Below are 14,646 nucleotides of genomic sequence, written 5' to 3' on the forward strand. Positions count from 1 at the left end.
GAGTTTAGGGCGGTTATGAAATATGCTGCACACGATTTTGAATTAAAATCCCTAGTCTCTCAAAAAATATCAAATGCTTTTATTATTTTTAGTTTCAAAATAGACCATTCCCAAGAGACTATTGGAATGGAGGTGGCATTTAATTGTAGATTTGGAGACTTGGTGACCGAAGATGTTCGGTAATTCTCCAACTTTGGCCCTTCAATTTTCCTTTGCTTCCCGAACCATCTTCCTGGTAGTGACAAGATACACTTGCGTCCAATACCAGGCAAATTGAACACTGTTCCAGTGGTTTTAACCTTCTAAATTGTTGCCCTAATAATGGTAAGTGGTAAATTTGTAGAATTCTTTTCTACCCATTGCCTGATTTAGGAAGGTAACAACCATTTGTCTCTTTTCGTTTAGTAAATAAGTTGAGCTATTTCGCTCAATGTATCCCAAATATGTTGATGCTGATTAGAAGCTATATTAAATGCGTAATTGTAGGGAAATATCCAAATGAATGGCCTCCAACAGATTGAACAGTTCCTAACACTGTTTTTCTCCACTGAATTAGGATTCTTCTCTTGTTTACCATTTAAAGTCTCCCCAAATATCCTTTGTGCTGCCCTTGGTGAGATTGCCATATTAACAGGTTCCCAACCATATGGAGGAAGAGAAGGGGCAGGCAGTTGGAGGTGGGGGGAACAGTACAGGTCAAGGATGCTGTGTCCTTTGTGTTTAACCTTCCCCACTTTCAGCTCACAATGGGAGTGCCCAGTTCATGAACGTTGAATCCTCAACCTCACCACCTTGCATCCAACCAATCACAGGGGAATGTGATATGTTTGCCCCTTTCTGCAATGCAAATGTGGCAACACAATTTAAATGGCTGAACAGAAACATGCATTTGGAGTTAAAAGTTGCTTAAAGTAGGCTGTGCGTGTATACTACAGTTATGTTGTTCATACAGTGTACATGAAAATCAACACATTTCAATTGTCTTTTCTTAAATCCCTCCATTTCATCCCTCCTCCTCAGTCTCCAACATGTGAAGAAGAGATGCACCTTCGGCCATTTGCGATCATGTGACCCAAAGTCAACGGAGGTCATTCTCGCTGACTATTTGACTTCTGCCTGAGCTACTGTGGAAAAGAACATGACAAACAACTGCACCTATTCAATCAGCTTTCACACACAGTCTCTCTCTCTCTCTCTCTCTCTCTCTCTCTCTCTCGTCTCGTGCATCACATGACCTGAGAGGGAGCCTTCACCGTGGAGATGATGGATGGGGCTTTTAGTACCTATTTAGAATGAAGCTGTCCCCACCACTCTCTAATTACCCACTCCCTGAAGGAGGCTGCTGCCCCACTTAATTGCTTTTTGTTTGTTGACCTAGTTGAGCCCTTAGATGGATCGGTAAGAGAGAGAAAGAGAGAAAGGCAAGGAGAGAAAGAGAGAAAGGCAAGGAGAGAAAGAAAGGTGCGACTTGTGATCGACCTATAGCCCCTACCGGCCATTACACTTCTTTATTGTCCCTGTCTAATCTGAAAGATTTTGATTGGTATTGGAAGGATGAACGTTTGCTGAACGTTGCTGGTTGAAATCGTGGGTCGGATGATAAAGGTGGGAACTGAACTGGAAACCAGAGCGCTACTGACTTCAGATGATAGCTACCATCCACTGTCGTTGTGCCCTTGAAAAACGCATTAACCATCCACCCTCCAGGGGAACTCCACTGCAGCTGATATGTGTTGTGGAAGGAGAATAGGAGCAGATCAAGAGCATTCACAGTATCCTCAACATTTGGCAACACACATATGAAGGTTGTTACATTTGGCGGAGGCAGGTCTCATATTCAGATCTGAATGTGTTTTTAAAAGCTGCACTCACAGTGGAATCGCAGCATTTCTAATTAAGTGAGGGATTGGTTCACCCTCTACCATCTACGTGCCACCGCCATTTCTCATCCATCAACCCAATCACAAGTACCACCTGAGCAGGGCAGCAATTTATAGGTGCTCTGTCAGTTAGACAGCTCATTGCTCAGAACAAATGAATAATTTTAAGCTGAAATAAAAGAGGAACAGACTACTTCAGGAATACCATCTGTAAACTCAGAGAACAGAATCTGTCATCGTCGCTTACCACAGCCAGTACCACAGCCTCTGAAATACCACAAAGAGTACTGGCCGCACCCCAATGCACACTGCTCTCACCCCATACAGACTTGAGACAAGGCAGCAGGATATCTGTCTGCTGTATATGGTCCTAAAGCTTGTTCACACATAACTCACGGAGCTTCTCCCGCTGCCCCCGCCCCATAAATAAGTCTGCCTTCTTTTGATAATGCCAGCTTAACGTTTAGTCAATAAACTCTTCTCTGCTGGTGTGCTTTTACCAAGGCTGCTTTTTCCCAATATACAGTATGTCTTCAAGTATACACTCAGAAAAATAGGTGCTATCTAGAACCTAAAAGAGTTCTTTGGCTGTCCCCACAATTTGAACAACCCTTTTTGGTTCCCGGTAGAACCCTTTTGGTTCCAGGAAGAACTATTTTGGGTTCCATGTAGAACCTTTTCCACAGAGAGTTCTGCATGAAACCCATAAGAGTTGTACCTGGAACCAAAAAGGGTTCTCCTATAGGGACAGCCACCCTTTTGGAACCCTTTTTTCTAAAAGTACTGCAATTATACACCTTGATAATGTGGCGCGTTTTCCTTTGCATACAATGGCCATGTCTATCAAATGTTTCAACTTGCTGCCTTACACACACGTACACTACACACACACGTAAGCACACACGCGCACACACACACAGTCGGCCCAGCGTCTAATTTATTCAAGACATTCTATTCCTCTCAGTAATGATTGGAGCATGTTTGAGAACTGCAGCATCCCTTTCTCTATAAGCCTCTGGGTAAGACTCCACTGAACCTTCACCTGCTCATAATGATGACACAACTTATGCATCAGCAGATCTACTAGCATTAGCCAATAGTCTCTTGGCCTCTATGTGGACAGTTGAGGACAGTTTAGGTCCGGTGGTGAGGGAACTCGTTTTTCAGGCCAACCCAACCTTAACTTAGACAAAATCCACATTTACTGAAGGAGACAAACTGAGTTAGATTGGAAAACAAATAACTTGTAGCTGATAAAATGTGGGGGGTGGTTTAAATGTGTAGAGGGAGGTAGGCCATGACCAAGCCAGAGAATTACCATACTAAGTGAGTGAGAAGCAGTGTGGTGCCTCTACATAACCCAGCAGCACGCTCTCTCCTAACGACTCCAGAGGTGTAATGAAGACAAACCCGGGCAGAAATTAGCAGCGACAGTAACTAAAACATTGATAAATAAACCACTAATAGAAAAGAGCAGTGGGGGCGATGGAGGGGGTAGAGAGAGGAGAAGGGAAGTGATTAGTACAGTGCATGGTGCAGAAACGTGACAATTTATCTGTCTCGTCTCGTATTTTCTCGAGACACACTGAAAACAGCAATGGCCGATGGTAAATGGATTTGCCTAGAAAAATCAATCCCCCATATGACCGTGTGCATGTACGTCCGTGTCGTAACCGCACGGTGAACCCTCACTGTTCTTTCCCCCCTGCTGATCCGACTAATATCCTGCGCCTGTATGACTTATCTGTGTGTACCGCGTGAGCACCGTCCCACTCTCGAGAGCACGCCATGATTGATGGGCTTTGCAGCCACAGAAAAAAAGAAGAGTTCAAGAAAAATGGGAGTCACACAAGACTTATTAAAACAACAATTCTTATGATAAGCAAAACACTTAGGAAAATTCAACTTATACATTCTAATTTTCATTAAATTATTTTTTAATGAGAACATTCATCTTACGAAAATCTATCCAATTAATTTCACAGTAACCTTTTCTTATAAGCAGGACATTTTTTTAATCATCTATTTATATTTTCTAGATTTTCCAAAAACATGAGGCTGGATAAAACTGCACATTTAAAAATCTGAAAATTCCAATAGAAACCCCAGTCATCTCAACACTGAAGGCCAAACAGAGTGATGGGAATGGGGAGGAAACAGCCCCAGCAGAGGGGGGCAGAACTGAAGGTTCCATAAGGGGGGGTATCAGTAATGTGTACCCCCGCCTACACTCCCCCAACCCCCTTTCCTCCAGTGTGTGTGGACTGTGTGGAGGTTATCAGTTAGGTGTGCCCCTCTCGTGCCCTCGCTCTCTCCGTATGACGGGCGGCCCTGGAGGATAATAAAGAGGGATGATGCTGATCTTGTGCCATCCACCTCCCTCAACATCCCCCCCCCACCTCCTCTATCCTCTCTTGCAGAACCTTTCGACCCTTCATTTATCACCTCTCCCCCTCCTCCCTGCCTCCCCCTCCTCCCACCCTCGCTCTAATTCTGGTTTAATAACCGCCACCTCCATTCATCACAGAATCGATGGCTCTGACAGGCCCACGCCGGCTAACGTTAGCTCCCCTGTCCTTTCCTCAAGCATGGCCGTGGGGTCACCGGGAGGTCAGGCTGTCAAGAAGTATTTCCTGCGCCATTGTTCCTTGGCGTAAGATGCTGAAATGCACATACAAACACCCACACATCATCAGTCAAGTGGACTGTCATGTTTGAAAAGCAACAAGCAAGACACAAATACCAAGTCAAACACACATTGAAAGGATCAGTCTCAAAATTGAAAATGATGCACCTGAGGAACATCAGAATCGATTGAAGCATCACACTGGACTATCTTGAGGGGTTATTGTCTGACCCCGTTTACTATATGCTGAATACACTGTATATAATATGTTCGTCTTACCTATGAGCAACATTTGTGTGTCTAAATGGGTGGATGGAACACCGTGACACAAAAACAAACCCCTCTATCGTCAGTCTCCATCATGCCAGGCAGTTTGCTCACCGCAGCACAGCTTGGGTTTGTGGCAGAGAGACAGGACAGCAGCTGAATTTCACCTAGACCCACATCCAGGGCCCATGACAGTACACAGGAGGGTACTTGCAGAGGAGTGTGCGTGTTGTACCGCAGGACTCTAATCCACAGAGCGGGTCCTATTGGCAAGGCTCATTGAGCTAATTAATAATGCGGCACAGAACAGAGAGGGATGGGAGTCATTAGGGAACTGCGGCTATGCTCTCAGCCCTGTGGTGGAGTGCCATTCTGTGTGTGTTCGCATGTATGAGAGAGATAAAGAACGCAAGGGAGCTTGTGTGCTTGTTTGCAATTGTATTGTATAGAAGTGTGAGAGAGAGAGGTGGGGGGGAAGTGAGAAGGAATGTGTGACTCTCGCTACACACGTGCATGACTACATGTGTCACGGCAAAGACCAGAGTTCAGATAGAGTGTGTGCATTTGAATACGTGTGATTTTGCTTGTCGGTGTGCCTATGCTGCTCGGACATCGCTCATCCATATATTTATATGTACATATTGTCATTCACCCCTTTTAGATTTGAGTGTATTAGGTAGTTGTTGGGGAATTGTTAGATTACTTGTTAGATATTATGGCACTGTCGAATTCAGAAGCACAAGCACTTCGCTACACCCGCATTAACATCTGCTAACCATGTGTATGTGAAAAATAAAATTTGATTTGATTTTGAGTATGCAGGTGCTCTGAAGTCAGAGTTTTTGTGTGATAGAGAGAGCGAATGGCCATTATACAGACACCACGTCCCGCCTCATCAAGCCCCCCCCCCAGACAAACCCATTTAAGATGGCAGCCCCTCTTCTCTCTCTCTCAGACACACACCTGCACACCCTGTAATGGAGAGGCCCGTAGCTGGTGACTGTATGATTTATTCATTATCCAGGATCAAGACAAACATCAAACCACTGTACTGCAGCAGCCCTCTCTTCCTGCTAGCTCCTGATGACTGGGAGCCATTGTGATCAGAGTTAAAAGAGGAACAGAGAATTCATGGAAGTACTTTACACTAAGCGGCTTATGCAATGAACACAGTAATTACTCAAGTTACTGCATTGTATTAACATGTTACACAGCACTCCTGTGTAATGTTCCACTAAACCATAGCGTATAATACAAATAACTGGCTGATTTAGTATAATAATGAGAATGAAGTATATAGTCCATTCATTGCCTTACGCAATGCAAAAGAAATGCAACATAGTGGAAATGAGTTAATGTACAAAAACATTCTAATAATGCCAGAGCAAAGTCATGGCAATTAAATACATAAACTCAGCAAAAAATAAATGTCCCTTTTTCAGGACCCTGTCTTTCAAAGATAATTCGTAAAAATCCAAATAACTTCACAGGTCTTCATTGTAAAGGGTTTAAACACGGTTTCCCATGCTTGTTCAATGAACCATAAACAATTAATGAACATGCACCTGTGGAACGGTTGTTAAGACACTAACAGCTTACAGACAGTAGGCAATTAAGGTCACAGTTATGAAAACTTGGGACACTAAAGAGGCCTTTCTACTGACTCTGAAAAACACCAAAAGAAAGATGCCCAGGGTCCCTGCTCACCTGTGTGAACGTGCCTTAGGCACGCTGCAAGGAGGCATGAGGCCTGCAGATGTGGCCAGGGCAATAAATTGCAATGTCCGTACTGTGAGACGCCTAAGACAGCGCAACAGGGAGACAGCTGATCGTCCTCACAGTGGCAGACCATGTGTAACAACACCTGCACAGGATCGGTACATCCGAACATCACACCTGCGGGAAAGGTACAGGATGGCAACAACAACTTCCTGAGTTACACCAGGAACGCACAATCCCTCCATCAGTGCTCAGACTGTCTGCAATAGGCTGAGAGAGGCTGGACTGAGGGCTTGTAGGCCTGTTGTAAGGCAGGTTCTCACCAGACATCACCGGCAACAACGTCACCTATAGGCACAAACCCACCGTCGCTGGACCAGACAGGACTGGCAAAAAGGTCTCTTGACTGGCGAGTCACGGTTTGTCTCACCTGGGGTGATGGTCAGATTCACATTTAACGTCAAAGAAATTAGCGTTACACCGAGGCCTGTACTCTGGAGCGGGATCGATTGGGAGGTGGAGGGTCCGTCATGGTCTGGTTCGGTGTGTCACAGCATTGAGCTGAGCTTGTTGTCATTGCAGGCAATCTCAACACTGTGCATTACAGGGAAGACATCCTCCTCCCTCATGTGGTACCCTTCCTGCAGGCTCATCCTGACATGACCCACCAGCATGACAATGCCATCAGCCATACTGCTCGTTCTGTGCGTGATTTCCTGCAAGACAGGAATGTCAATGTTCTGCCATGGCCAGCGAAGAGCCCGGATCTCAATCCCATTGAGCACGTCTGGGACCTGTTGGATCGGAGGAAATGTCTGGGAACTTACAGGTGCCTTGGTGGAAGAGTGCGGTAACATCTCACAGCAAGAACTGGCAAATCTGGTGCAGTCCATGAGGAGATGCACTGCAGTACTTAATGCAGCTGGTGGCCACACCAGATACTGACTGTTACTTTTGATTTTGACCCCCCCTTTGTTCAGGGACACATTATTCCATTTCTGTTAGTCACATGTCTGTGGAACTTGTTCAGTTTATGTCTCAGTTGTTGAATCTTGTTATGTTCATACAAATATTTACACATGTTAAGTTTGCTGAAAATAAACACAGTTGACAGTGAGAGGACTTTTTTGTTGTTGTTGATGAGTTTATTTTTAAACACTAACATCAGGTACACACTAAAGTGCATTACAAGGCAATAGCATAAGATTAATTCCATGCATATCTAAAACGATCATTCTTATTAAGGGAACACCTGATTTAGGTTCACACATGTAGAGTGGCACACAGAAAGCTTGATCACCTGACCTGTGGAATTTTGCCTGAGGTGTACAGAATGTTGTGTAAGGGAGGAAGCATCATCGGAGAGAAACCTGCAAGGGAAACACTTTAGTCCCTTTTCCATTACAAGCTTAGCCTCCTGCAGAGCTGAGAGCTATAACAGCATGGTGCAAGACCATTTGATTGGCATGTATGTCAAGGGCTTCTTCTAATTATGCATGACCTATTGGGGCGTCGTCCCAGTACAAACATTATAGAGATGGCTTTATACCTAGCTATGCAGTAATGTGGGTATAGGAACTTGAAGGTCAGAATTTTGCTTAGTAATAATCATAGGATGTCAACATGGTAAGACCTGCTAAGATGTAACAGGTAAGGACAGGGCATCCGCATGCATAAAGCATCAGCCAAGCAACAATGGTTGGCTTGAACATGTACTAAATTGACCAAATGAGAAACATTGCTTTAGCAATGTTGTTACAATGGGCCAAAAAATAAGAAAAAAACTAGCCCACATTAACTCCAAATTTTCAAACCTCTGTCGAGACAGAGAAGAAAATAATAAAACTACTGCAACATGACTTATTTTTCTTGATAACAAATTACAACACATTGTCATTTAACAGTGAAAATAACTCTGAAGAACAAACTAAAACCTATTCTAGACTAACTGGTCAGTTACATCACCAGTCTGATAGCAACAGAGCTATTAAAAGACCTAAGGTAAGCTCCTCCTAAACCTGTATACAGTATCTACTGTAATCCTGAACATCTGTAATCTTATAATTGTTGTAAATGATATCATTATAAAACGTTTAATTTATTCATTAGTCTCTGGAACTACTTCCAGGTAATATGCTACAGAATGTCCTCACAACAGTCAGAGATGAGTACCTGTCGACATGCTGTGAGGCAGTACACACCACAGTAAAGTACATACAGACATAATGTATGTTCTCTGTAATGGATATAACAGCATCTGAGGAGAGTCATTGTGATGCAGTATTTCTCCACATGACCTATAAACATGAGAGCTCTGGGGGTGGGGGGGGGGACCGCTGGGTGAGAGGGCCTGGGTGATGTGTTCTTCCCCCTAAAGATGAAGGTTAGGATTTGGAAAGGGTAAGCTGACCCTAGATCTGTGCCAGCGGGCAACTTATACCCCCAGGCCAGCATACAGCAAATACAGTATTCGCTCATGGAGGCTGATTAGCTAGGGGGTCACATGGTCAGCAGGGATAGGACACCCAGTTCCTCCAGCTTGGCCTTGGCTACCGCCTCCCAGCCCTTATTGGCCAACGGGTTCCTGGGGGATGGGTGCATGATGCCCTCCACCCGTACCTCCATGCCCGCCGCAGAGAGGGCTCGCCGCGCTCGCTGCTCTGCCACTCTGCCAACCCCAATCACCATGGTGACGCCAAGGGCAGCCACAGCCTGGCACAGTGCCGTGTCACAGAGAGCCAGGAGGGCCTCACGTTCCCCAATGACCAGCTCGGGGGGTGTTAAGTTCTTGCCGGTGGTACCCATGAACATAAGTGGGCACAGGTTGTGTACGAAGAAATGGCGGAAGAACACATCTGGCTCACCACACAGCTTGCGGAAGAAGCCCCAGAAACGGGCACCACTCACTTCACTCTGAATGCAGGCCAGGCCTTTGATTAGTCGCTTTGGGTGCTCCAAAGGGGGATGTCCCACCTCCCCAGTGATTTTCAGCCAATCACGGACATAGTTTACCTCACCAAAGGGTACCTGAGAGCAGAGGAGGACTTATGACTAGGTGGATAATAATACAACTCTATTCTACCCTGACTTTGATCAGATTCAAACAGAGTGGCAATATTGACTTATTCATGTGTACGCCTTATTCCAGACATTTCCATTCTGCCATTGTGAATATGAGAAAGTGGTAATTCCCAGTATTCACACATGATAAACGTTTATATTATCCTCTATCAACCAAAAGTTCTAGGAGGCTACTATTTACCTTTTGCCTTGAATGGAAGTAGGCTAACTTAACAATGTAGCTAACAAGTGGGAGTTGTTGCTCTCTCTCTTTGGCCTGCCTGCACATCCTTACCCCGGTCTGAGCCATTCCGAAGGGTCCCGGGTTCATTCCCAGAAAGAGAATACTCTGTCCGCCGCCACAGTACGTCTCAACAAAGCAGCGGTGCGGTTCCCAGGCATACTCCAGCGGGTTGTAGATGTAGTGCACGGGCTCACTGAACGACAGCCGGCGAAGGTGAACGTTCAACTCCAACTCTACGTGCAGAAAACGAGAGGCTACGGTGGAACCATCCAACATCAACCCCGGACCCAGAGTGAGTGAACAAACGTTGTTCTCATCCGGTTCGTGTTTCTCCGCATCTCCCTCTCCAACCCTGCGGACAAATAAATAAAACACTCCCGATATTTAGATTATCAATAGGAATGCTATCCCGCTTAGCCCTCAACGTCAGCGGATATTAAATTACTGAGTCACAGAGTTATTTTAAAGTAGGCATAATATAATGCACATGTCCCCTTATAACAGAACGGCTGCATTAATGTCCTTAAAACACCACATTTGTCGCTGTAGTTGGACTGTACCTTTTGAGTTCATGTGTGTCCATCCTGAGCGGATGTTTTCCGGAAACAAAGACCAGCAATTGCATTCTGGGAATAGTAGTTCCACGCAGATAGGCGACCAACCCTTCTTATTATACAGTAGCGCAGTGCTACCAACCAACGAAGGTGATGGTTTATGTGTTATGTAAACAGCTCCACCTATCGTCTACTGCACTAGCACCAAATTGCATGTTTCTACGTGAACACAGAAGCATGCGTATTTTGTTCTGGGTCAAAGCGCAATATTCGATGGCTTTCGTTCTCTGTGATGAGTCTCCTATGATCTGCACCGCTAGGGATTTGACAAAAAATAAACACATATCATGCACTTGCACAGGGTTGGGGAGTAACTGATTACCCTACATGTAATCAGTTACATGTAATCTGATCACTAAAAACGGTACTACCTGTAATCAGTTACTTTACCAGCAAAAATATTGTAATAAGATTACAGATACAGAAAAACGAAATCATTACTTATTGGATTACTTTTAAATTCAGAAAGGATGTTTTGTGGAAAAATACATTGACACCTTTCTGTTTTCTCAATGACATTCAATTCAGCATTGAAAAAAGGTGCAAGTTGAAGTTTCTTTCACCTGAGCGAGCCTGACCACAAGTCAGAGACTACTATGATGACACACCAAATGCATTTGATGGATCATTTATGTCTTCTTCTAATGCCTCTTAAGGGAAAGGTAATAGAAAAGTAACCCAAAGTAATTCCGTTACTGAGTTTGGGTAATCTTAAAGTTACATTACTGACTACAATTTTGGATAGGTAACTAGTAACTGTAACAGATTTCATTTAGAAAGTAACCTACCCAACCCTGCACACACACACACACATTTAAATGGATAACATTACATACACACAAGCTTAAAGGAATAAGGTAGTCGGTTTACTTAGAGCCATCCCATCCTCTCTCTCTCTCCTTGTCCTTTGCATGACATCGAACATGGAGAAAGTAGAATTAGCAAAGCTTTGACCCTCATATCAGACGAACACTGCCACCAATCTTCGATGTTACTAATGGGTAATTGGTTATCACTGACGTGTGCCAGTGTTATCTCCTGTCCTCTGAGACTTCAGGTCAAAGGTTTAACACGCTGCTACAGTTTATTTTTAATTAGCGACATTTATGTAATTACTGTTTGCATTAAAAGCTTCCTTCAAAGGTTCGTAGCACGGCTATATTGCACAAGCTGACCTCCCACTTTATTCAATATTTGTCTACAACATCCCCTAACCATTTCATAGGCCTTCTTGACTATCCGTGGCAATCCTAGGTGAAATTTGATAAATGTTTCTACAGCACTTTATTATCACCTTTATTCATCTCATTGGTCCACAGTTTTTAAACAATAATTGAACCGCAATTAAAGAACAACAAACACTTAACACTAATGGCATATGTTCAAGGGTGACGTATTTATTTTCCATATTGATGATTTACCATAGAGTTTCCTTGTGCATGTATATTGGTCATGGTTCTCCCTTCACTGCAGAGCTCAACAAACTGGAGAAAGAATGCTGACGATAAAATGAAAGATACACCTGGAGGAAGAGTAGGAAATGGGGGAAATTTACAAATAGAAAGAGAGAGGGGAGAGAGGGAGGGAGAGAATGTGGTTAAGGCTGGGGGAGAGATGACAGGAGTGTTACATTTGAGACCGAGACTCCAGCTCCTCTGTGCAGCCAGTCTAGTGCTGTTGCCATGGCAGCAGCAGCCCTGTATCTGCAGAGCAGGCAGAGAGGCTACAGTCCGCAACAACACACACACACACTCACACACCCCTCCCACGCCTGAACTGCAGCTGAACCTGAGTGAGGTTATAGGTTGGACGGCTGGGAGCATATAGGTGACAGTGAACGATGAGTAGAGGATAGAGAAAAACAAGGCGCAAGTGAGGGAAAGAGAGAGAGAGAAAGAGGAGGATGTGCCACACAGATGGGGCGAGGGGGGACTGAACAGGATCTAATTATCATACAGGGGGAAAATAATTTATTGACAGCGGAAGGGTTTCTGCTTCTTTTGCCATGAAAAAGGAGGGTTCCTATCTCCTTGTTTTTTTATTATTCTTCTGGGTGGGGGACCGCTATTTTTGCTTATTCTTTATTTTGTATGGAAATGTGGGTTTAACAAAGGATATCAAATACAAACGCTTCATACATTTCACCATGGATCATTTCACTCGTGTGTGGTGTGTGCATGTATCTCTATGAGTGTGTGTTGGCGTCTTCTTGTTGAAGATGAGTGAGGTTTGAGGGAGTGTGTGTGGAACTTGTTCCTGTTTGCGAAATGAGTTTGCCTGCATGTCTGTGTGCATTCTGCATGCATTTGTCTTTGTGCAATGCCTCACAATGGTGTTAGACACAACACGTGTTTGAGCTGTGTGTTGTTCACTCTACCTGTCCTGCCTGCCTTTGTACACACTTTGCGTGCGCATGTGTGAGTGTGTATTGTAAGTGTGTTTGCATATCTGGTAGATGAACTCACTTGATGGATGGTATTTACACATCCCCCTGTAATTTCCCACATAATGCTCAGGGTGTGTGTGTGCGCTGGGTGACTGTGTGTAGGTGCATGCATGTTTTTGTGTAACCTGGTGCCACAAACCTGGTTTATGTTATATTCTCAATTTCCATGAAGTACAAGCATAGTCAGGTACTGTAAACACAGATCGTGACGTGTCTTGGTTTCTGGTATTTGATGGTCAAGGTTACAGCTTCATTAAATAGTACGTACAGAGGCCCATTATCAGCAACCATCACTCCTGTGTTCCAATGGCAACTGAGCAAGAGAACAAGTACATTAGACTGTCTAGTTTGAGAAACAGACGCCTCACAAGTCCTCAACTGGCAGCTTCATTAAATAGTAGCTGCAAAACACCAGTCTCAACATCAACAGTGGAGAGGCGACTCCGGGATGCTGGCCTTCTAGGCAGAGTTCCTCTGTCCAGTGTCTGTGTTCTTTTGCCCATCTTAATCTTTTCTTTTTATTGGCCAGTCTGAGATATGGCTTTTTCTTTGCAGCTCTGCCTAGAAGGACAGCATCCCGGAGTCACCTGTTCACTGTTGACGTTGAGACTGGTGTTTTGCAGGTACTATTTAATGAAGCTGCCAGTTGAGGACTTGTGAGGCGTCTGTTTCTCAAACTAGACACTCTAATGTACTTGTCTTCTTGCTCAGTTGCCATTGGAACACAGGAGTGATGGTTGCTGATAATGGGCCTCTGTACACCTATGTAGATATTCCATTAAAAAAATCTGCCATTTCCAGCTACAATAGTCATTTACAACAGTAACAATTTCTACACTGTATTTCTTATCAATTTGATGTTATTTTAATGGACAACAAAAAATTTGCTTTTCTTTCAAAAACAAGGACATTTGTAAATGAGACCAAACTTTTGAACGGTAGTGTAGTATAATGGAGTAACGGTCTCCGTCAGGGTTTCTAACCGTTCTAGAGGTCTTGATAGGATCTTATCCAACAGTGACTTGGATACAGTGGGGTCAAATGACTTCCCCGTTGACCCCTCACCTTACTAAGGGGTCAAACAGTTGAGGTCATGGCTGCAGGTCTGTTTGTGAAGTGTCCTAATATTTAGACATACACAGTTATCACTGTTGACAATATTGGCATTAACAACAGTATTGGTACTATTAATAATAATATCATATTGTTTCATTATCATTAGTAGCAATAACAGGAGTGGTATTTAGTCAGTCCTTGATTACTAATAGCTGCTATAAAAACAAACATTACAGACATTTTTAGGAAACAGAGAGAAGAGGATTGTATACTGGAGCCTCCATAGAAAATGAATGACAGAGTGCCCTCTAGTGGCCTGCTGATATCTCATGATTATCTACAGGGGCTGATTGTTAAGTGGTATGATGTTATTGCAACGCATGCAAGTGTCATAGAAAATGTCATGTTCTCACATAATATTCTCTCTGACGCTCTGTCTCTCCCTCTCTTTCTCATGAACTCGATGCCCCCCCCCCACCTGATCCTCGGTCACAGCCTGTAAACATATTAGGGAAGTACAGGCAGACATCTACAGGAGCCTCTCCATCCATCAGAACACAGCCAATGGCTTTAGCAGGGCTCCCTGGGTCCGGCTGGGATTGGTGTACACCGAAATGTACAATGACCCAAAGCAACCACACATTCGTAGAATGGATACACACACACACACACACACACACACACACACACACACACACACACACACACACACACACACACACACACACACACAC

At 44.1% G+C, this 14,646-nt stretch overlaps 1 protein-coding gene across 1 annotated transcript; it reads right to left on the bottom strand.

Annotated features, from left to right (window-relative positions):
- Positions 1 to 7,612: 7,612 nt before the first annotated feature.
- On the bottom strand, positions 7,613 to 10,503 carry smug1 (single-strand-selective monofunctional uracil-DNA glycosylase 1). Its single transcript, XM_014167335.2, has 3 exons — positions 10,357 to 10,503; positions 9,848 to 10,148; positions 7,613 to 9,519 (listed from the first exon to the last, which is right to left on the bottom strand). The coding sequence occupies exons 1-3, from the start codon at positions 10,419 to 10,421 to the stop codon at positions 8,992 to 8,994; spliced, it is 894 nt and encodes a 297-aa protein (XP_014022810.1). The 5' UTR covers positions 10,422 to 10,503; the 3' UTR covers positions 7,613 to 8,991.
- Positions 10,504 to 14,646: the final 4,143 nt, after the last annotated feature.

This window comes from Salmo salar, chromosome ssa22 (genome assembly GCF_905237065.1).
Source record: "Salmo salar chromosome ssa22, Ssal_v3.1, whole genome shotgun sequence".
NCBI classification, from domain to species: Eukaryota; Metazoa; Chordata; class Actinopteri; order Salmoniformes; family Salmonidae; genus Salmo; species Salmo salar.

Bases quoted from the DNA above. Each gene is read 5' to 3' on its own strand.
- smug1 (XM_014167335.2), bottom strand. From the start codon at position 10,421: ATGCAATTGCTGGTCTTTGTTTCCGGAAAACATCCGCTCAGGATGGAC. The intron at 10,149-10,356 runs GTACAGTCCAAC...ATTTGTCCGCAG, and splicing joins GACACACATGAACTCAAAAG to GGTTGGAGAGGGAGATGCGG. The intron at 9,520-9,847 runs GTAAGGATGTGC...CTCTGCTCTCAG, and splicing joins TCGGAATGGCTCAGACCGGG to GTACCCTTTGGTGAGGTAAA.